Source organism: Mytilus californianus, unplaced genomic scaffold (assembly GCF_021869535.1).
Source record: "Mytilus californianus isolate M0D057914Y unplaced genomic scaffold, xbMytCali1.0.p SCAF_11, whole genome shotgun sequence".
Classification (NCBI taxonomy): Eukaryota; Metazoa; Mollusca; class Bivalvia; order Mytilida; family Mytilidae; genus Mytilus; species Mytilus californianus.
In genome coordinates, this window is record NW_026262593.1 from 706,891 (window position 1) to 729,911 (window position 23,021).

A 23,021-nucleotide genomic window follows, 5' to 3' on the forward strand; every position below is an offset into this window, starting at 1 on the left:
ATATGTATATGTGTAAATGCAATTTTTGTCTCGCATGCCACGAAAGTCGCTGAAAGCGAGACATAGGGATTGCTTTTCCGGCGACGGCTGCCGCAGTGGTGGCATCAACAATTGTTAAGTTTTCTGCATTAATAAGTTAGTTTGATAGGAACTACTTGTGATAGATCATTGATATTTAATACAAAGTTGCATTACTATCAGTACATATCAGTTTGATGTCTATTTTTAGGCCCTGCCCCCTAGGTCATGGTTCAGCAACTTTGAATTAACTAGCAATTTTCAATGTTAAGTTTTCTACTAAAGTTAGTTTGATAGGAACTACTTGTGATAGATCATTGATATTTGATATGAAGTTGCATTACTATCAGTACATATCAGTTTTACAACTATTTTGAGGCCCTGGCCCCTAGGACATGGTCTAGTGACTTTGAATTTATAAGCAATTTTCAATGTTAAGTTTTCTACTTGAGTAAGTTTGATAGAATCTACTTGTGATAGATCAATGATATTTTGTATGAAGTTGCATTGCTATCAGTACATATCAATTTGACGACTATTTTGAGGCCCTGCCCCCCAAGCCATGGTTCAGTGACTTTCAATTAATTAGCAATTTTCAATGATAAGTTTTCTGCTTAAGTTAGTTTGATATGAACTACTTGCGATAGATCAATGATATTTTCTATAAAGTTGCATTACTGTCAGTACATATCAGTTTGATGACTATTTTGAGGCCCTGCCCCCTAGGTCATGGTTCAGTGACTTTCAATCAATTAACAATTTTCAATGTTAAGTTTTCAGATTAAGTTAGTTTGATAGGAACTACTTACAATAGACAATATTTTTATAAAGTTACATTGCTGTCTGTACATCTCAGTTTGTCAACCATTTCGAGGCCCTTTCCACTAGTTGGTCCAGCGACTTTGAATTAATGAGAATCTTGCTGTCCATCAGATTGTCTTTTTCTGAATATTATGCTAACAGGCGAGACATATCTCTGTGTCAACAGTTTATTACTCCTTTGAACACATGTTTTGTAGTACATGTATTCAGTTTATATAATGAAAGATTTCAAGAGTTAGGTAAACATCTCTTATGGGGTAATTCAGGAAAGTTAACAGGTCTAAATAATTTTTTTTTGTGTTCATATAGCTGTTGCTGAAGCCATTGCTCAGCTATTTGTGGCCATGTTGAGAGAAGCTCCAGGCACAGAAGAGGAGAAAGATTCCATCGTGGAGGCTGCAGCCAAAGGAGATTTTGATGTGGTCAAAAAGATTGTCAAAAAACACCCAGATAAGGTATGATGTTTTAATATGATATCCTGTTTGGGATTTTTGTATGAAAATGAGATGTGATATGATTGCCAATGAGACAGCTATCCACTAGAAATAAAATTAAGTGGTAGTAAGCAATTATAGGCAACAATATGGCATTCAACAATGCTAAAAATTCATACTGCATAGTCGGCTATTAAAGACCTGACATGAAAAATGTGAAACAATTCAAACAAGAAAACTAATGGCCTATTTTATAACAAAACAATTTATGAAAAAAAAACAAATACGTCAGATATGAACCAATGACAACAATTGTACTACAGGCTCCTGACTAAGGACAGGCACATAGAAATGTTGCGGAATTAAAAAAGTTTGTGAGCACTCAACCGTCCCCCTGGATTTCTGGTTTGTTTTATGTTTCATATGAATAAAGTGGTAAATTAAAGCTAAAAAATATCCATAATTTCTATGAAATCTTGACTGTGTAATGTAAAAGTTCAATACTTCACTAATGTAAAACACTGTATTTACTACTTTACAATTTCAGATCAATACAAAGATGGAGGGTAAAACAGCATTACAGTTAGCATGCTACGAAGGTCATCACAATATCGTAGAATTCCTAGTAAAGAACAAAGCTGATGTAAACATAAAGGATAGTGAAGGAGATACAGCATTACACTACGCTGCTTATGGGTAATTATATTTCATCCCTTCTTAGGAGCACCACCATAAGAGGAAACCTTAAATCCTAACATAAAGGATGACAGAAAGAAACTACCAATCCATTAGGGTAACAACTAAAACCCAAAGACATCTAAAAGATTGGTTTGATATATAGTTTCCAGCATGAATATTACTAATGGACTTGATCTGATGAGCAAAATGTACTCTCAACAAACGTAAAATGGAAAATATCCATTAAAGAAAATTCATCATTTACTGGAAATGAAGTGAAATAGGGAAATTTTCATACAGTAACAGAAGGGTTTCTATTTTAGAATTGCATTAAAAAAGGAAAAAACACATTTCTCATGACATTGAAATGGACTGGGTCCTTGGCTTTGTGATAATGGATCTTGAATGGAATGAATCTTTGGTTTTGTGTTGTTTTTAGCAATAAGTTTATTGGCTAGGGTTTTGTGTGGTTGTTTGATTTATTGATTTCTTTTCAATTAAAAAAAAGCAACAAATTGCTAACATAACTATGGAAAAAGACACGAATTACTGACAGTTACGAAGTGTTTACTGATTGAATCAAAAAGAATTTGTCATATCTGGTATTTATAAACCTTGGATTAGGTTAATTGTTTATTTTACAGGAAGGAAAGCAAAATACTCCAAGTTCTTTTAGACAACAAAGCAACAGTCAATGCTGTTAATGCCAAAAAACAATCTGCTTTACATATAGCAGTCAACAAAGGTCAACCTAACTGTTGTAAAGTGTTGGTAAACAAAGGATGTGACCCAAATCTTAAGGTAAGAGGTCAACCTTACTGTGGTAAAGTGTTGGTAGACAAAGAATGTGACCCAAATCTAAAGGTAAGAGGTCAACCTTACTGTTGTAAAGTATTGGTAGACAAAGGATGTGACCCAAATCTTAAGAGGTCAACCTTACTGTGGTAAAGTGTTGGTAGACAAAGAATGTGACCCAAATCTAAAGGTAAGAGGTCAACTTTACTGTTGTAAAGTATTGGTAGACAAAGGATGTGACCCAAATCTTAAGAGGTCAACCTTACTGTGGTAAAGTGTTGGTAGACAAAGAATGTGACCCAAATCTAAAGGTAAGAGGTCAACCTAACAGTGGTAAAGTGTTGGTAGACAAAGAATGTGACCCAAATCTAAAGGTAAGAGGTCAACCTTACTGTTGTAAAGTATTGGTAGACAAAGGATGTGACCCAAATCTTAAGGAAAGAATTCCCATGGAAACTTTGTTATAAACAATGCCATTATATCTGTTCCTGTATGTTCTCAATATGTGTTATATTATTCAGAATGGTGATCAACAATATCATTTCTAGGGAGTAGACCCATTTATTGACATTTGTTTGTATTTTTCAGGATGATGACCTTGACACAGCTATGCACGATGCCATATCACAGAAAGATGCTCCTAATGATATACTGAAATATGTCCTGGGATCTAAAACAGCAAAATTTGCTACAGAAAATAGTCGTGGATTTAATGTTCTACACTGGGCAGTTTTAAAGGATAATAAAGAGTAAGTTTAAGTTTACAATAAACAATTTAAGATCAGCTATGGAGAAATTTACGGGAGAATTTATAAGTATATTATTTTAATAAACAATTTGAGGTCTGCCTTGTATATATTCACAGGAGAATGTCACATCAGAACTATTTCAAGTTGTCTTAATTTTTGTCGAGCCTGCGACTTTTGTCGCAGAAAGCTTGACATAGGGATAGTGATCCGGCGGTGGCGGCGGCGTTAGCTAACTTCCTAAAAGCTTTATATTTTAGAAGCTAGAAGACCTGGATGCTTCATACTTTGTATATGGATGCCTCATGTTACGAAGTTTCCGTCAGTCAAATGTCCAATGTCCTTGACTTCATTTTCATGGTTCAGTGACTACTTGAAAAAAAAAGTCTACATTTTTTGTAATGTTAATTTCTTTCTTATTAGGAGTAAAAGGATAACTATATTTAGTATGTGCGTACCTTGCAAGGTCCTCATGCCCGTCAGACAATTTTCATTTGACCTCGACCTCATTTCATGGATCAGTGAACCGGGTTAAGTTTTCGTGGTCAAGTCCATATATCAGATACTATAAGCAGTAGGTCTACTATATTTGGTATATGGAATGATTGTAAGGTGTACATGTCCAACTAGTAGGTGTCATGTGACCTTGACCTCATTTTCATGGTTCAGTGGTCAAAGTTAAGTTTTTGAGTTTTGGTCTTTTTTTCTAATACTATATGCAATAGGTCAACTATAAATGGTGTATGGAATGATTGTAAGGTGTACATGTCTAGCTGGCAGGTGTCATCTGACCTTGACCTCATTTTCATGGTTCAGTGGTCAAAGTTAAGTTTTTGAGTTTTGGTCTTTTTTTCTAATACTATATGCAATAGTTCAACTATATTTGGTGTATGGAAATATTTTATGATCTATATGTCAGTCACGCAGGTTTTATTTGACCTTGACCTCATTTTCAAGGTTCATTGCTCAGTGTTAAGTTTTTGTGTTTTGGTCTGTTTTTCTCATACTGAATGCAATAGGTCAACTATATTTGGTGTAAGGAATGATTGTAAGGTGTACATGTCTAGCTGGCAGGTGTCATCTGACCTTGACCTCATGTTCATGGATCAGTGGTCAAAGTTAAGTTTTTGAGTTTTGGTCTTTTTTTCTAATACTATATGCAATAGTTCAACTATATTTGGTGTATGGAAATATTTTATGATCTATATGTCAGTCACGCAGGTTTTATTTGACCTTGACCTCATTTTCAAGGTTCATTGCTCAGTGTTAAGTTTTTGTGTTTTGGTCTGTTTTTCTTAAACTATAAGCAATAGGTCAACTATATTTGTTGTATGGAAGAATTGTTAGCTATACATGACTGCCTAGCATGGTTCATCTGACCTTGACCTCATTTTCATGGTTCATTGGTCAATGTTTAGTTTACTTGGTTAATGTTAAGTTTATGTGACAGTTGTAATAAAGCTTTATATTTAGGACTATCAACATAATATCAATGATTAATAAAGAAGGCGAGACATTTCAGCGTGTGCACTCTTGTTAAAAGATTGAATTTAAATCCATGTTTACTAAAACAGTTTTTGTTACCATCACTTGGTGTCTGTCCCCCATAAATTTTCCCATTTTCATCTTGTCTGAAACTGCTTGGCCAAAATTGATAAGATGTATTTCTGTTGACAGCTCTGTGGAGATAATAATAAGCAATGATAAAACCTGTGTGGATTCCAAGATGAAAGATGGTAGTACAGCCATGCATATAGCTGCCGCTAATGATCGAGTGGAGATTGCCAGTATTCTTCAGTCTGTAAGTACTGTAGATTAGGGTTAGGGTTAGGCCTGTATTCTTCAGTCTGTAAGTACTGTAGATTAGGGTTAGGGTTAGGCCTGTTTTCTTCTGTCTGCCGCTAATGATCAAGTGGAGATTGCCAGTGTTCTCCAGTCTGTAAGTACTGTAGATTAGGGTTAGGGTTAGGCCAGTATTCTTCAGTCTGCCGCTAATGATCGACTGGGGATTGCCAGTATTATTCAGTCTGTAGTACTGTAGATTAGGGTTAGGGTTAGGCCTGTTTTCTTCTGTCTGCCACTAATGATCGAGTGGAGATTGCCAGTGTTCTCCAGTCTGTAAGTACTGTAGATTAGGGTTAGGGTTAGGCCTGTTTTCTTCTGTCTGCCGCTAATGATCGAGTGGAGATTGCCAGTGTTCTCCAGTCTGTAAGTACTGTAGATTAGGGTTAGGGTTAGGCCAGTATTCTTCAGTCTGCCGCTAATGATCGACTGGGGATTGCCAGTATTCTTCAGTCTGTAAGTACTGTAGATTAGGGTTAGGGTTAGGCCTGTTTTCTTCTGTCTGCCGCTAATGATCGAGTGGAGATTGCCAGTATTCTTCAGTCTGTAAGTACTGTAGACTAGGGTTAGGGTTAGGCCAGTATTCTTCAGTCTGCCGCTAATGATCGACTGGGGATTGCCAGTATTCTTCAGTCTGTAAGTACTGTAGATTAGGTTTAGGGTTAGGCCAGTATTCTTCAGTCTGCCGCTAATGATCGAGTGGAGATTGCCAGTGTTCTCCAGTCTGTAAGTACTGTAGACTAGGGTTAGGGTTAGGCCAGTATTCTTCTGTCTGCCGCTAATGATCGACTGGAGATTGCCAGTATTCTTCAGTCTGTAAGTACTGTAGATTAGGGTTAGGGTTAGGCCTGTATTCTTCAGTCTGTAAGTACTGTAGATTAGGGTTAGGGTTAGGCCTGTTTTCTTCTGTCTGCCGCTAATGATCAAGTGCAGATTGCCAGTGTTCTCCAGTCTGTAAGTACTGTAGATTAGGGTTAGGGTTAGGCCAGTATTCTTCAGTCTGCCGCTAATGATCGACTGGGGATTGCCAGTATTATTCAGTCTGTAAGTACTGTAGATTAGGGTTAGGGTTAGGCCTGTTTTCTTCTGTCTGCCACTAATGATCGAGTGGAGATTGCGAGTGTTCTCCAGTCTGTAAGTACTGTAGATTAGGGTTAGGGTTAGGCCTGTTTTCTTCTGTCTGCCGCTAATGATCGAGTGGAGATTGCCAGTGTTCTCCAGTCTGTAAGTACTGTAGATTAGGGTTAGGGTTAGGCCAGTATTCTTCAGTCTGCCGCTAATGATCGACTGGGGATTGCCAGTATTCTTCAGTCTGTAAGTACTGTAGATTAGGGTTAGGGTTAGGCCTGTTTTCTTCTGTCTGCCGCTAATGATCGAGTGGAGATTGCCAGTATTCTTCAGTCTGTAAGTACTGTAGACTAGGGTTAGGGTTAGGCCAGTATTCTTCAGTCTGCGGCTAATGATCGACTGGGGATTGCCAGTATTCTTCAGTCTGTAAGTACTGTAGATTAGGGTTAGGGTTAGGCCAGTATTCTTCAGTCTGCCGCTAATGATCGAGTGGAGATTGCCAGTGTTCTCCAGTCTGTAAGTACTGTAGACTAGGGTTAGGGTTAGGCCAGTATTCTTCTGTCTGCCGCTAATGATCGACTGGAGATTGCCAGTATTCTTCAGTCTGTAAGTACTGTAGATTAGGGTTAGGGTTAGGCCTGTATTCTTCAGTCTGTAAGTACTGTAGATTAGGGTTAGGGTTAGGCCTGTTTTCTTCTGTCTGCCACTAATGATCGAGTGGAGATTGCCAGTGTTCTCCAGTCTGTAAGTACTGTAGATTAGGGTTAGGGTTAGGCCTGTTTTCTTCTGTCTGCCGCTAATGATCGAGTGAAGATTGCCAGTATTCTTCAGTCTGTAAGTACTGTAGATTAGGGTTAGGGTTAGGCCTGTATTCTTCTGTCTGCCGCTTATGATCGACTGGGGATTGCCAGTATTCTTCAGTCTGTAAGTACTGTAGATTAGGGTTAGGGTTAGGCCTGTTTTCTTCTGTCTGCCGCTAATGATCGACTGGGGATTGCCAGTATTCTTCAGTCTGTAAGTACTGTAGATTAGGGTTAGGGTTAGGCCTGTTTTCTTCTGTCTGCCGCTAATGATCGAGTGGAGATTGCCAGTGTTCTCCAGTCTGTAAGTACTGTAGATTAGGGTTAGGGTTAGGCCTGTTTTCTTCTGTCTGCTGCTAATGATCGAGTGGAGATTGCCAGTGTTCTCCAGTCTGTAAGTACTGTAGATTAGGATTAGGGTTAGGCCAGTATTATTCAGTCTGCCGCTAATGATCGAGTGGAGATTGCCAGTGTTCTTCAGTCTGTAAGTACTGTACATTAGGGTTAGGGTTAGGCCTGTATTCTTCTGTCTGCCGCTAATGATTGATTGGAGATTGCCAGTGTTCTTCAGTCTGTAAGTACTGTAGATTAGGGTTAGGGTTAGGCCTGTTTTCTTCTGTCTGCCGCTAATGATCAAGTGGAGATTGCCAGTGTTCTCCAGTCTGTAAGTAGGATTACTGTAGATACAATTTATTTACCAAAAATTTATGTATGCTCACCTTAAAGAAAGACCTTTAAAAACCTCAGTTGTAAAATTAATCCGGGAATACTACTTAAACTCAATTGAAAGATGAATAAAATTGAAGCATATTGTCTCATCTTTCAAAAGCCCTTTTCTGCTAAAAAGTAACAAGTAATTTCTAGGTCTTGTTGTCCATTTTCTAATTCTACCACTAGACAGTTAGCAAACAATAGTTATAAATAGAATTTTTATGAAAATAATATCTTGGCTTACAATCAATCAAAGGAACAATTAAACATTGTTTTAATGATCTTTACAGAAAGGTAAAGCAGACATGAACATTAGAGACAGTATGAAGAGGACACCTTTAATATTGGCTGTTTCTCAAGGCAAAAAGAAAACCATGGAATTACTGATAACTGTTGGTGAGTGTTATGTCTGAATCAGGGGGGAAGGATGGGGGAGAGGGCAAGAACAATGTATAGAATTAGCTGTTTCTCAAGGCAAAAAGAAAACCATGGAATTACTGATAACTGTTGGTGAGTGTTTAATGTCTGAATCAGGGGGGAAGGATGGGGAGAGGGCCAGAACAATGTATAGAATTAGCTGTTTCTCAAGGCAAAAAGAAAACCATGGAATTACTGATAACTGTTGGTGAGTGTTTAATGTCTGAATCAGGGGGGAAGGATGGGGAGAGGGCCAGAACAATGTATAGAATTAGCTGTTTCTCAAGGCAAAAAGAAAACCATGGAATTACTGATAACTGTTGGTGAGTCTTACATCTGATTCATAGAGCTAGTTGCATTTTTGAGAAAGTTTTTTTAGTTATCTCTTCATCAGGACTAAAGCTGAAAGAATAATTAAGGAGAAGTTAATGCTGATGAGAGTAGACAACCTGTGACTGATTCAAATAGAAGGGAGGAGTTATAAAGGGATGACAAAAATCTGGGATTTAAGAAGAGAGAGGATCACTATATAGGTGTTATTTTATCTTCTTGATTTTATTGCATCCGCTGTTTTTATATGTTGGCTTCTTAAACTTTTAACCTCAAGTTTACCATATAATACTTGAAATTATGGTAGCTGCACTGAACTCTGCTGGATACATTTATTCCTAAGCAACTCCTCTGGTTCTATATATGTTTGATAATTATTGTGTGGTATTTTTATGTTAAACTTATATTGTAGGCTGTGACGTCAATGCTCAAGATAGTAGTGGTAATACAGCTCTACATGTGGCACAGGTCAAGAAAAACTTAGGCCAAGCGGTAAGTTACATGTGGCACAGGTCAAGAAAAACCTATGCGAAGGTGAAAATTAGATGTGGCACAGGTCAAGAAAAACTTAGGCCAAGCAGTAAGTTACATGTGGCACAGGTCAAGAAAAACCTATGTGAAGGTGAAAATTAGATGTGGCACAGGTCAAGAAAAACTTAGGCCAAGCGGTAAGTTACATGTGGCACAGGTCAAGAAAAACCTATGCGAAGGTGAAAATTAGATGTGGCACAGGTCAAGAAAAACTTAGGCCAAGCGGTAAGTTACATGTGGCACAGGTCAAGAAAAACTTAGGCCAAGCGGCAAGTTACATGTGGCACAGGTCAAGACAAACCTATGTGAAGGTGAAAATTAGATGTGTCATAGGTCAAGAAAAACCTATGTGAAGGTGAAAATTAGATGTGTCATAGGTCAAGAAAAACTTAGGTAAAGGGGTAAGTGAGATATGGCACAGGTAAAAAAAAACATATGTGAAGGTGAAAGTTACATGTGTCATAGGTCAAGAAAAATTCAGGTCAAGTTGTAAGCTACATGTGGCATAGGTCAAGCTGTAAGTAACATGTGGCATAGGTCAAGAAAAGTTTAGGTCAAACGGTAAGTAACATATGGGCAAAGGTCAAGAAAACTTGAGGGAAGGTAAAAGTTACATGTGGCACTGGTTAAGTGGTAAGTGACATATGTCATAAGTAGTGAAGAAAAACTTTGGTCAAGATATTATTTCATGTGGCACAGGTCAAGAAAAACTTAAGTCAAGCTGTTGGTTACATATGGATAAGGTTTAACCTTAGGTCAAGTTCTAAGACAAACTGAGGACAAACAGTAATAATTAGCACTATTAAAGATAACTTAAATAACTTATGGCAGGGGTCTAGGAAACTGGAGGCTAAGGGATGAATTATATGTAGCACAGTTCAACAAAAATGATTCCAAACTCTAAGTTACATGTGACATAGGTACAGCCAGTTATTATCTGTATATAATTCCTGATATTTTAATTTCAGGTTGCATTAGACAAGGCAGCCAGTAGCAGTCAAGATACAGCTATCATATGTTCACTGATAGAAAGTGGAGCAAATATAGAAATTAAGAATGAAGAAGGGAAGACACCATTAGACTTTGCTAATGATGAAATGGTCAGACATTTCATGAGAACGTGAGTTTATACAAATTTAGAGAATTAAATTTTGCTGTTAGAATTTCTATGTGAGACTGCAAATGTTAACCTACGATCTCTATGTATAAAACATTAGTTACTTTTATAAGGCAACAACCCAACAATACAAGGTAAACAGACATAAAAAAAGGCCTCTATACAGTCTTTAATGTTTGACACATGTCATATTTGTATTGTTTGTTCGAGCTACTCAAGAGACAATGTTAACCTTTTCCTCCAATGTAAAATTATAGTTTGATTTGAAAAAGATGGCTGACAACTATTTACTTTTAATTTCAAGACCTTTAAAAAGCATAGTGTGAACTGCTGCTTTCTATTTTAGGTTAGCTAAGAGAGCAAAAAAGAAAACGTTTGCCACAACTGCTAAAGGTATTCCAGCTCCCTCTAATTGGACAGACATGCAAGGGGAAACAGTGTTGAAAATTTCAATTGGTCCAACAAAAGGTGGTATCATGCAGATAGAATTTGACAATGTAAGAAATCAGTTTGAGAAGACCCTACCTCAAGCAAGAATTGTATCAATCCATAGGATGCAAAATATGTTTCTATGGGAAATGTATTACTTGTAAGTATAACTTTATTATAGCCCATGCAAACAAGTTTTTGGGATTATATTGGAATCACTCTGTGTGTTGGTTTGTCTGTCTGTCAAAAATTGGTTTACGTTCTTTAATTTTTTCTCCATCAAATGTTATGAGACTTGTACACAATGCTTATTACCACAAAACACAGATCAAGTTCGAATTTGGGTGACCAGTGTCACTCTTACTGTTCTTGTGTTATGTACCATTATAGATGGAAAAATTGCTGAATTTCTTGTTTCATCACTTTAACTTAACTTTGTCTAAACCAAATTAATGTTATGAAACTTATACACAATGCTCATTACCACCAAACACAGATCAAGTTAGGTGGCGTTACTTTCAACTTTTTCAAGTTATGTCCCTTTGTAAATGGATAGATTGCTGAATTTGCCATATATTTACAAGTGGGGTCATCTATTCCCCATTGACACATTCGTTGTTTATTTCCCAATGTAGAACATAAGGGTAAAAAAAAATTACTTCCTTGCTAAGCACCTGAGATCACCACCAGTTTTTGGTGTGTTTTGTTTTGCTCAGTCTTTATTTTTATAAGTTGTGTTTTATAGAGTGTTGTTTGTCTTTTGGTCGATTTTTTATTTTTGCAATGCCATTGTCAGTTTGTTTTTGACTTCAGAGTTTGACTATCCTTTGGTATCCTTCGAATCTCTTTTATCTTATATCTTGAAAACCATAATAGGTAGAGAAATTCTGAAGGGACAGAAATGCTTAAAATGTCAAGATCTACTGCCTTCCTATTTCATCAAAATTATCAGATCACTCCTTAGGGAGTTATTGCCCTAAAATTACAATTTTGGCTAATTTCTTGTTTTCATGAGGTTCAATACCACAAAAGGCAGGTAGGGATTGATTTTGGGGGTTATGGTACCAACAGTTAAGGAATTAAGGGCCAAAAAGGGGCCAAAAATAAGCATTTTTGTAACTTCCAGACAATAACTTGTGTGTTAGTGTATGGATCCCTCGGACATTGTACCACAAGGTTCCATATCACAAAGGGAATATTGGGATTGATTTTGGGGGTAATTGCCTCAAAATTTTAGGAATTAGGGGCCAAAAAAAGGGCCAAAAACAATCATTTTTCTAGTTTCATGACAATAACTTGTATGTAAGTGTATGGATCTTTCTGAAATTGTACTACAAGGTTCCATATCACAAAGGGAAAGCTGGAATTGAGTTTGGGGGTAATTGCCCAAAATGTTTAGGAATAAGGGGCCAAAAAGGGGCCAAAAATAAGCATTTTTCTAGTTTCCAGACAATAACTTGTGTTCAAGTGTATGGATCTCTCTAAAATTGTACTGCAAGGTACCATACCACAAAGGGAAGGCTGGGATTGATTTTTGGGGTAATTGCCTCCAAATTTTATGAATTAGGGGCCAAAAAGGGGTAAAAAACAAGCGTTTTCTAGTTTCAGGACAATAACTTGTGTGTAAAAGTATGGATCTTTATGAAATTGTACTACAAGGTTCCATATCACAAAGGGAAAGCTGGGTTTGAGTTTGGGGGTAATTGCCCTAAAATAGAACATAGGGGTAAAATGTAGATTTTGGCTTATATCTCTGAAACCAAAGCATTTAGAGTAAATCTGACAGAGGGTAAAACTGATTATCAGGTCAAGATCTATCTGCCCTGAAATGTTCAGACAAATCTGGCAACCTGTTGTTGGGTTGCTGCCCCTGAATTGGTAATTTTAAGGAAATTTTGCAGTTTTTGGTTATTATCTTGAATATTATGATAGATAGAGATAAACTGTAAACAGCAATAATGTTCAGCAAAGTAAGATCTACAAATAAGTTGTCATGACCAAAATTGTCAGTCGACCCCTTTAGGAGTTATTGCCCTTTATAGTCAATTTTTAACAATTTTTCTTAAATTTTTGTAATCTTCTACAAAAAATCTTCTTCTCTGAAACTACTGAGACAAATTTAACCATACTTGGCCATAATCAATATTAGGGTATCTAGTTTAAAAAATTTGTCAGATGACCCCGCCTTCCAACCATCATGGCCAACTTGGTTAATATCTCTGAAACTAAAGCATTTAGAGCAAATCTGACAGGTGGCAAAAATGTTCATCAGATTAAGATTTATCTGCCCTGAAATTTTCAGACAAATCCGACAACCAGTTGTTGGGTTGCTGCCCCTGATTTAGTAATTTTGCAGTTTTTTGTTATCTTAGATATCATTATAATATCTAATATCTAATACTATTGATTATGATTTTAACCTTATTTTACATGATTTCCAAAGCATCAGTAAATACAGGTGAGTGACACAGGCTCTTGAGAGCCTCTAGTTGGTTATTATTTTGAATATTATTATAGATAGAGATAAACTGTAAACAGCAATAATGTTCAGAAAAGTATGATCTACAAATAAGTCAATATGACCAAAATTGTCAATTGACCCCTTAAGGAGTTATTGTCCTTTATAGTCAATTTTTCGTTAATTTTTGTAATCTTTTACAAAAATCTTCTCCACTTAATCTACTGGGCCAAATAGAGTATCTTGATTGAAAAATGTATCCAATGACCCTGCCATCCAACCAACATGGCTGCCATGGCTAAAAATAGAACATAGGGGTTTACTATAGATGTCTAAGGGAAAATTGTAAAAAAAAACAATTTCAGAGGGTCACAACTTGAAAACTAATTTAAATAATGATAAGGGGTCTTCAGTAACTATTGTAAGATTAAAATAGGATGACCTGCTTTTAATTTAACTACTGGGCCAAATTAAACCAAACTTGGCCTAAATCATTATTAGGGTATCTAATACTATTTATTATGATTTTAACCTACATGATTTCCAAAAACACAGTAGATACAGGTGAGAGACACAGGCTCTTGAGAGCCTCTAGTTTTTCTTTCTTTTTGGTCTTGGGCAAGTGTAGACTAAATGCAAAACAATATATCTGATTTAATACTTTTTAGAGGGACTCCTTTTCTTTGATACATACACAGGAGGAAATTAGATGAAGACCTAACTTAGATTTACTTCTTTTGTAAAAGTACAAAGATTATATTTATCAGGCTTGAAACAGGAGAAAGAGAGTCTATAATATATGTATCCTTCATTTAATGTGCCTTTACCAATAGTAGGGAATAATAAATGTAGTAGGCTTCAGGGTGTATTGGCCAATCTTAAATGGAGACTTTTGGAAAATCTTTTCAAAGTTGATTAAAATGTGTGAGGTATATATGTAAAAGAGACAGCAACCTAATGTTAAAAATAACAAAAAATATCTACAGGTCAATATAGTCTTCAACTATAAACAGATGTCTATACCATATGTCAAGCTTGAAGTGACCCCAAGTCTAAAAACAAATGTGATAAAAATTTAACAGAGACTATGAATGAATTGCCATCAACAACAGTTACCTCTGTCATACAATGGGTAGCATAAAAGCAGTGAGCTCTCATACAATGGGTAGCATAAAAGCAGTTACCTCTGTAATATAATGGGTAGTATAAAAGCAGTGACTTCTGACATACAATGGGTAGCATAAAAGCAGTTACCTCTTTAATACAATAGGTAGTAATAATTAAAAGCAGTGACTTCTGTCATACAATGGGTAGCATAAAAGCAGTTACCTCTGTAATACAATGGGTAGTATAAAAGCAGTTACCTCTGTAATACAATGGGTAGTATAAAAGCAGTTACCTCTGTAATACAATGGGTAGTATAAAAGCAGTGACTTCTGTCATACAACGGGAAGCATAAAAGCAGTTACCTCTGTAATACAATGGGTAGTATAAAAGCAGTGACTTCTGTAATACAATGGGTAGCATAAAAGCAGTGACCTCTGTAATACAATGGGTAGCATTAAAGCAGTGACCTCTGTAAGTAGCATAAAAGCAGTGACCTCTGTAATACAATGGTTAGCATAAAAGCAGGTACCTCTGTAATACAATGGGTAGCATAAAATCAGGTACCTCTGTCATACAATGGGTAGCATAAAAGCAGTGACCTCTGTCATACAATGGGTAGCATAAAAGCAGGTACCTCTGTAATATAATGGGTAGTATAAAAGCAGTGACTTCTGACATACAATGGGTAGCATAAAAGCAGTTACCTCTTTAATACAATAGGTAGTAATAATTAAAAGCAGTGACTTCTGTCATACAATGGGTAGCATAAAAGCAGTTACCTCTGTAATACAATGGGTAGTATAAAAGCAGTTACCTCTGTAATACAATGGGTAGTATAAAAGCAGTTACCTCTGTAATACAATGGGTAGTATAAAAGCAGTGACTTCTGTCATACAACGGGTAGCATAAAAGCAGTTACCTCTGTAATACAATGGGTAGTATAAAAGCAGTGACTTCTGTAATACAATGGGTAGCATAAAAGCAGTGACCTCTGTAATACAATGGGTAGCATTAAAGCAGTGACCTCTGTAAGTAGCATAAAAGCAGTGACTTCTGTCATACAACGGGTAGCATAAAAGCAGTTACCTCTGTAATACAATGGTTAGCATAAAAGCAGGTACCTCTGTAATACAATGGGTAGCATAAAAGCAGGTACCTCTATCATACAATGGGTAGCATAAAAGCAGTGACCTCTGTCATACAATGGGTAGCATTAAAGCAGTGACCTCTGTCATACAATGGGTAGCATAAAAGCAGTGACCTCTGTCATACAATGGGTAGCATAAAAGCAGGTACCTCTGTCATACAATGGGTAGCATAAAAGCAGGTACCTCTGTAATACAATGGGTAGTATAAAAGCAGTGACCTCTGTAATACAATGGGTAGCATTAAATCAGTGACCTCTGTAAGTAGCATAAAAGCAGTGACCTCTGTAATAAAATGGTTAGCATAAAAGCAGTGACTTCTGTCATACAATGGGAAGCATAAAAGCAGGTACCTCTGTCATACAATGGGTAGCATAAAAGCAGGTACCTCTGTCATACAATTGGTAGCATAAAAGCAGTGACCTCTGTCATACAATGGGTAGCATAAAAGCAGGTACCTCTGTCATACAATTGGTAGCATAAAAGCAGTGACCTCTGTAATACAATGGGTAGCATAAAAGTGTAACAGTGGTTTGATTCCGCCAGTGTACTTTATCCGGAGGAAGAAAATCCCCAGTGATTTTTATCCACCAACAAAAAATCACTAGGGTTTTCTATCCGGGTCCAGTGTAAAAGATCCACCAGTCATTTTAAGGTTCTAAAAAGGTTTTTTTAAAGGGGAAATATATATAAAATGTGGCTTAATAGTTTTTAGTGTATTTGAAAATTGCATAGTTGATTTATGTAAAAATTAGAGAGTTTACATCCAAGGAATGTTCACACTAGTGTTTTTGAACCAGGAATGATTACACTAGTGATTTTGTATTGGAATGATTGCACTAGTTATTTTATACCTGGCGAGATTAATTACACTAGTGCTTTAGATCCATTCATTGATGAAGTGATTAGTACTCATTTTGAACACACGATAACTCAATAATGCTTATTAACGAATGAGTTTTAAATAATTTTTCTAGGCAAATCTATAAAATCATATGCTTTTAAATTGTCACTAATTGTAATATTTATATTTATTGGATTGCCGAAGTTTTTCTATGTATTTGCTTTTTGGATATTTAATCATATCTTCTATTTCATTATCAAAAGATGCTTCTGTAATTGAAACTATGTAAGAACAAATCTGCTCTTTAAATTTGGTTTGTATCAAGTTCAATGTCCTGATCATTGATAAAGTATTTTGAGTTATAAAAATATCCTCCTCATCATCATCAATATTATTTACCAGATTGACTCAGATTAATTAAACTGGTTCCTTGAAAATCATTTTAATTTTAACCCATTTATTTATGTAAACAATAAACCGATCTAATATAAACAAAACAACGATATCAAGATCGACGCTTTCACACTATTTACATCCAATATTCTCTAGTGAAAAACAGTTACCCGGAATAAATACACGGCGGAATGAAAGTATATATATACGCTTACAAAAGCAGGTACCTCTGTCATACAATGGGTAGCATAAAAGCAGGTACCTCTGTAATACAATGGGTAGTATAAAAGCAGTGACTTCTGTCATACAATGGGTAGCATAAAAGCAGGTACCTCTGTAATACAATGGGTAGTATAAAAGCAGTGACTTCTGTCAAACAATGGGTAGCATAAAAGCAGGGAATTCTGTCATACAATGGGTAGCATAAAAGCAGGTACAAGCGATAAATAAGATATCAAACAATGGTTGCAGTTACAGCAGGCAAGTTTTAAGTCAATAAAGAAATCATGTGTCCAACACTCTTAATATCAGTAGCTGTACTTCAGAGTAGATTTCTTGCAGAATATTCATAATCAATAGAGAAAGACACAATTTTGTGCAATGTCCAAAAAGAAAGGATTTTATGTTTGTGATTGTTTACCCTTTTTACAAACTAGTCTTACCTTTATATTTCAGTTGTGTGATTAAATGCAACTTTAATTTCATTTTTTATTTTGCAGGAGAAAAAGGCAGTTTGAGCATGCATATGGAAATGGATGTGCCAATGAGCTAGTCTTATTCCATGGTACAACACCAGATAAACTGGATGTTATTGCAGAACAAAATTTAGACCCTCGACTTGCTGGAGGTCGTGTAGGTGCATTGTTTGGTAAAGGTACTTACTTTGCCACAGATGCTAAATATTCTGATTTGTATGCCCAAGCTGATCACAACGGACATAAATTCATGTTCCTTGTGAAGGTATTAGCAGGGAAGACTTGTATTGGAAGACCAGACTATGTAAGACCACCACCACAAGATACCAAGAATCCAACAGGTCCATTGTTTGATAGTTGTGTTGACAATGAGAAGACCCCTAGAATTTATTGTGCTTTCCATGACAGTCAATATTACCCAGAACACCTTATTGAATACACATAAACTTTTATAACCATTTATGGAAGTGGTGTTGTGCTTTTCCCAACTTTTCCAAAAATTCCAGAAATGCATAACTTTAACCTTAACAAGATTTGCAGCGTTAATGTTGTTGAGGTGGCTGAACCATATACCTGCTAAGAGTCAGTATCTTGTGATGTCAGCTTATATTTTTTTATAATTTTGATTGATTGTCATGCAATATATGGTAGTATTTATTGAAATATTTCATCAGTTATTTCATGTAACTTATTTAAAACACCATTGAATATATAAAGGGTATTTGTGGTTATAACTGAAGAACAATTATCATTTACTTCTTCTACAACAGCTTAAGGATGTTTGCTACTCTGTTTCAAAATAACAAGCTTTTAAAATGATTGTTCTAAAATGATAGTATATAAATAAAGGAACTAAAAAAGCAGAAAAAAATGAAGGGTCCGTGTGCTTGTGTTCGAGATATAAGCCATTGAAAATTTGGCGGGAAATGATTCTCTCTAGATTTTTCATACTTTTAAACATTGGCGGCTTTTTTGTTTCAAAAACTATGAAAAAATAACAAGGATTTTATAAGATTGTCAAATATGGCTTTTTAAACTATATGTAATAAAATTATGAAAAGAAAAGTAGGGGTTAGTGGGCAAATTTTTTTTGTGACAATACATGGATAAAACTAGAGGATTCCGAAAATCTGGCAAAAATTCAAGAACAAGTGGAGCAAACATCCTTAAATGGAAAAGGTGTCTAGAGATATTTTGTGTTGATCACTGTGTAGTTATGTTTGAAAAATGACAAAGTTTTCTTGTCGTTTCACTCCCAACAACAGCAGGTCACCTTGATGTACATTTTATGCTCAAATGAATACAATTACATTTTACATGCTTCTTGAATTTTCTGATATTTTTTGTAATTTCTTCACCCTGAACTATACTTTCTTTTTGACATAGATATGCAGCTAAAAATTAAGATATAACTTGGTAAATAAAAGTTTATAATTCATATGATATAGCTAATCTAATCTATCATTTAATCTAATCTATCATTTCAGTTTGAAAGGGTTAACAGACAAAATTTGCTACAAGTTTTTATGAAGATTGATAATTTATATATTGTATCAATATCAATGTCAGACACTGATGTCAGTGTAGCATTGTTACTCTTTTCCATGTAAACTATCTTCACAGGATATTATGCACGATAATTGTATGTATTGATAGTTAAACATGAGTGAATGATTCCATTATAACCAAATTGATGTGGTTTTTTTTATTTATAATGAGAATACACTTGTTTGTTAAGGAAGGTGTTAATGTTTTTGGTTGTTAATGACATTTTGAATGTTTAAAATATTAGTAGATACTGTAGACTTTTTATAGGAATAAACATATTTTGCTGTAAGTGAAATTTTGTGAATTGATCCTCAGTGGAAACTTGAAAATTATCAGCATAAATTTCTAGAGTAACAGAACTGTGAGATTACCTAAGATGAAATAAGTGATTAAAGTGAACCATTAAGTTTTTGACATTTGTTTAACAACACAGCATGTATTAAATGGGATCATCGATTCCTACAACACTAAAGAATTTAGGATTTTTTAGGAAAAAAATGTGGCTCAAACTGAAAGAGATTGTTACAGGCATTAACTTCATTCAAGGTTAGATTGTACAGGTTGCTCTCACATTTGGAACATGCTCTTACAGATTGTATAGGTTGCTGTAACATTTGGAGCATGCTCTTACAGGCATTAACTTCATTTAAGGTTAGAGTGTTTAGTTTGCTCTTGCATTTGGAACATGCTCTTACAGATTGTATAGGTTGCTGTAACATTTGGAGCACGCTCTTACAGGCATTAACTTCATTCAATGTCAGATTGTACAGATTGCTGTCACATTTGGAGCATGCTCTTACAAGCGTTAACTTCATTCAAGGTTAGATTGTACAGGTTGCTCTAACATTTGGAGAATGCTCTTACAGGCATTAACTTCATTCAAGGTTAGATTGTACAGGTTGCTGTCACATTTGGAGCATGCTCTTACAGGCATTAACTTCATTCAAGGTTAGATTGTACAGGTTGCTCTCACATTTGGAGCATGCTCTTACAGGCATTAACTTCATTCAAGGTTAGATTGTATAGGTTGCTCTCACAATTGGAGCATGCTCTTACAGGTATTTACTTCATTCAAGGTTAGAATATACAGGTTGCTCTAACATTTGGAGCATGCTTTTACAGGCATTAACTTCATTCAAGATTAGATTGTTCAGGTTGCTCTCACATTTGGAGCATGCTCTTTTAGGCATTAATTTCATTCAAGTTTATTTGCAAATGCATTATGTATTCACCTTTGAATGAGTTATTCTCCCAACAGTATGTAAAAATAAGGAAATGTCGTATGATTGCCAATTACACACCTATCCACCAGAGACCAAGGAAGTGGTACCGCCCTCAACACTGAGAAAAACCCACACTGAAAGGATTGATCTTCATCATTATATAAGAAATATAAAATACTGTGATAAGATGACAGACATTATCTCTACAAAACAAGAGGCAGAAGCACTTGGCATGTCAACATAAGGGAGCTACCATTTGATTTTTATGGGGCTAGGATGAAAAATTTTGTCCTGCATTTTTTTTTTAGTTGTAATCTCTGTCCTGCCTTTTTATTAGCTCACCTGGCCCATAGGGCCAAGTGAGCTTTTCTCATCACTTGGTGTCCGTCGTCCGTTAACTTTTACAAAAATCTTCTCCTCTGAAACTACTTGGCCAAATTTAACCAAACTTGGCCACAATCATCATTGGGGTATCTAGTTTAAAAAAAGTGTCCAGTGACCCGGCCAACCAACCAAGATGGCCGCCATGGCTAAAAATAGAACATAGGGGTAAAATGTAGATTTTTGCTTATATCTCTGAAACCAAAGCATTAAGAGCAAATCTGACACGGGGTAAAATTGTTTATCAGGTCAAGATCTATCTGCCCTGAAATTTTCAGACCAATCAGGCAACACGTTGTTGGGTTGCTGCCCTGAATTGGTAATTTTAAGAAAATTTTGCAGCTTTTGGTTATTATTATACGACCGCAAAAAAATTTTTGTGGTCGTATATTGGTATGACGTTGGCGTCGTCGTCGTCGTCCGGCGTCGTCGTCCGAATACACATTAGTTTTCGCACTCTAACTTTAGTTTGAGTGAATGGATCTCATTGAAATTTTACCATAAGGTTCAATACCACAAAAGGAAGGTGGGGATTGATTTTGGGGGTTATGGTACTAACAGTTAAGGAATTAGGGGCCAAAAGGGGCCAAAAATAAGCATTTTTGTAACTTCCAGACATAACTTGTGTGTAAGTGTATGGATCTCTCTGACATTGTACCACAAGGTTCCATATCACAAAGGGAATGCTGGGATTGATTTTGGGGGTAATTGTCTCCAAATTTTAGGAATTAGGGGCCAAAAAGGGGCAAAAAAACAAGCATTTTTCTAGTTTCATGACAATAACTTGTTTGTAAGTGTATGGATCTTTATGAAATTGTACTACAAGGTTCCATATCACAAAGGGAATACTGGGATTGATTTTTGGGGTAATTTCCTCCAAATATTAGGAATTAGGGGCCAAAAAGGGGCAAAAAAACAAGCATTTTTCTAGTTTCATGACAATAACTTGTTTGTAAGTGTATGGATCTTTATGAAATTGTACTACAAGGTTCCATTTCACAAAGGGAATACTGGGATTGATTTTTGGGGTAATTTCCTCCAAATATTAGGAATTAGGGGCCAAAAAGGGGCAAAAAACAAGCATTTTTCTAGTTTCATGACAATAACTTGTTTGTAAGTGTATGGATCTTTATGAAATTGTACTGCAAGGTTCCATATCACAAAGGGAAAGCTGGAATTGAGTTTGGGGGTAATTGCCCTAAACGTTTAGGAATTTGGGGCCAAAAAGGGGCCAAAAAACAAGCATTTTTCTAGTTTCCAGACAATAACTTGTGTTCAAGTGTATGAATCTCTCTGAAATTGTACTGCAAGGTACCATACCACAAAGGGAAAGCTGGGATTGAGTTTGGGGGCGATGAATCATAAGGGGGTTCAAAAAATGGGGGGGGGGGATTTTTTTTTTCCTTTTTTTTCTTTAACATTTTCCATTTTAAATTGGTTATTTCTGATTTATATATAAAAGCAAATAATAATGATATGGTTTGAATAGGCATACATGTGAACCTCCTGACGGGAGTACAATAATCCCGTTTTCAGGGGTCTCCTCCCGACCTCCCGTTGAAAAAATCCCGTGTATGAAATTTTTCTAAATGAAAAATTTCTGCCCAACATAACATCTCAGGCATCTGGTGTAACTGACATTACCTGAAGTTATATTTTACCTGTAAATCAATTAACATGCATAATTATATGGCTTCACTTGTCAGCTTGGGTGTCAAACATACTGGTAAGCAACGATTTTTACCTCAGGCTAACTGCCGTTGTGTAACAAAAACTGTGTATTTATTGGGTTACTTCCCTTGATTTATCCTGTTTTAAGTTACTTTCCTTTTAATAATGAAAATTTTTAAAAGAATATAAATAAAATATAAATTGAACAAATAATCATAAAAGGATGGTTATTAAATGATTTTAAATGTCTTAGGACAAATAAAAAAATAATAATTTGAAAATTATTTGAGGATTCTATACTTCCTTTTAAAGCTTAAATTGAAATTTATATAATAACTATGACCCTAACTTTACAGATAGAATGAATTTCTGAGTTTGCAAATAAAAACTATTTGCAAGAGAAAAAATAAAAAAAAATAAAAACTATTTGCAGACAGCTAAACAAATGTTCTGGTTGCAATGATTGTTTTATAGAATATGAAGTAAAAAATTTAAAGAACGTACTGGAAAAAAACAATGTTAGATTGAACATGTAGAATATAAAGATGGAGAAACTTTATAAGTACAAGGGTACTATAAACATAATAAATTGGTTGGAAAGTTGAAGAAAACACACTTTAAAAGACCATTTTTACAGCACACGGTTACATTTACAACAAAATTAATGTCGATTAAAAACCTCCTGATCTGAGTCCTAATCTCCTGACCAAAATTTCCCAATCTCCTGATCTGAGTTTCACAGTCCATCACATGTATGAATAGGTAAATTGAAAATTTTTAAGTTCTTAGACCACTTTCATTCTGTGTCAGAAACCTAT

General features: G+C 35.6%; 1 protein-coding gene and 3 long non-coding RNA genes across 4 annotated transcripts in view; 3 read left to right on the forward strand and 1 right to left on the reverse strand.

Annotated features, from left to right (window-relative positions):
• Positions 1-19,217, forward strand: part of LOC127720744 (E3 ubiquitin-protein ligase MIB2-like) — a 35,454-nt gene extending 16,237 nt beyond the window's left edge. Inside the window, 10 exon segments of the mRNA XM_052227499.1 lie at positions 1,150-1,295; positions 1,822-1,970; positions 2,597-2,753; positions 3,336-3,496; positions 5,171-5,294; positions 8,205-8,310; positions 9,074-9,153; positions 10,161-10,312; positions 10,656-10,898; positions 17,405-19,217. Coding sequence (XP_052083459.1) covers positions 1,150-1,295; positions 1,822-1,970; positions 2,597-2,753; positions 3,336-3,496; positions 5,171-5,294; positions 8,205-8,310; positions 9,074-9,153; positions 10,161-10,312; positions 10,656-10,898; positions 17,405-17,825 — 1,739 coding nt within the window. The 3' untranslated portion in view covers positions 17,826-19,217.
• On the reverse strand, positions 14,675-15,783 carry LOC127719324 (uncharacterized). The gene is made up of 3 exons (XR_007990226.1): positions 15,767-15,783; positions 15,530-15,669; positions 14,675-14,937 (listed from the first exon to the last, which is right to left on the reverse strand). It is a non-coding gene; the product is annotated as an uncharacterized LOC127719324 (long non-coding RNA).
• LOC127719323 (uncharacterized) lies at positions 15,396-16,192 on the forward strand. The gene is made up of 4 exons (XR_007990225.1): positions 15,396-15,455; positions 15,526-15,630; positions 15,868-15,902; positions 15,938-16,192. It is a non-coding gene; the product is annotated as an uncharacterized LOC127719323 (long non-coding RNA).
• Positions 19,218-20,868: 1,651 nt separating the features above from the next.
• On the forward strand, positions 20,869-22,635 carry LOC127719325 (uncharacterized). Its single transcript, XR_007990227.1, has 2 exons — positions 20,869-21,520; positions 21,682-22,635. It is a non-coding gene; the product is annotated as an uncharacterized LOC127719325 (long non-coding RNA).
• The last annotated feature ends 386 nt before the right edge of the window (positions 22,636-23,021 follow it).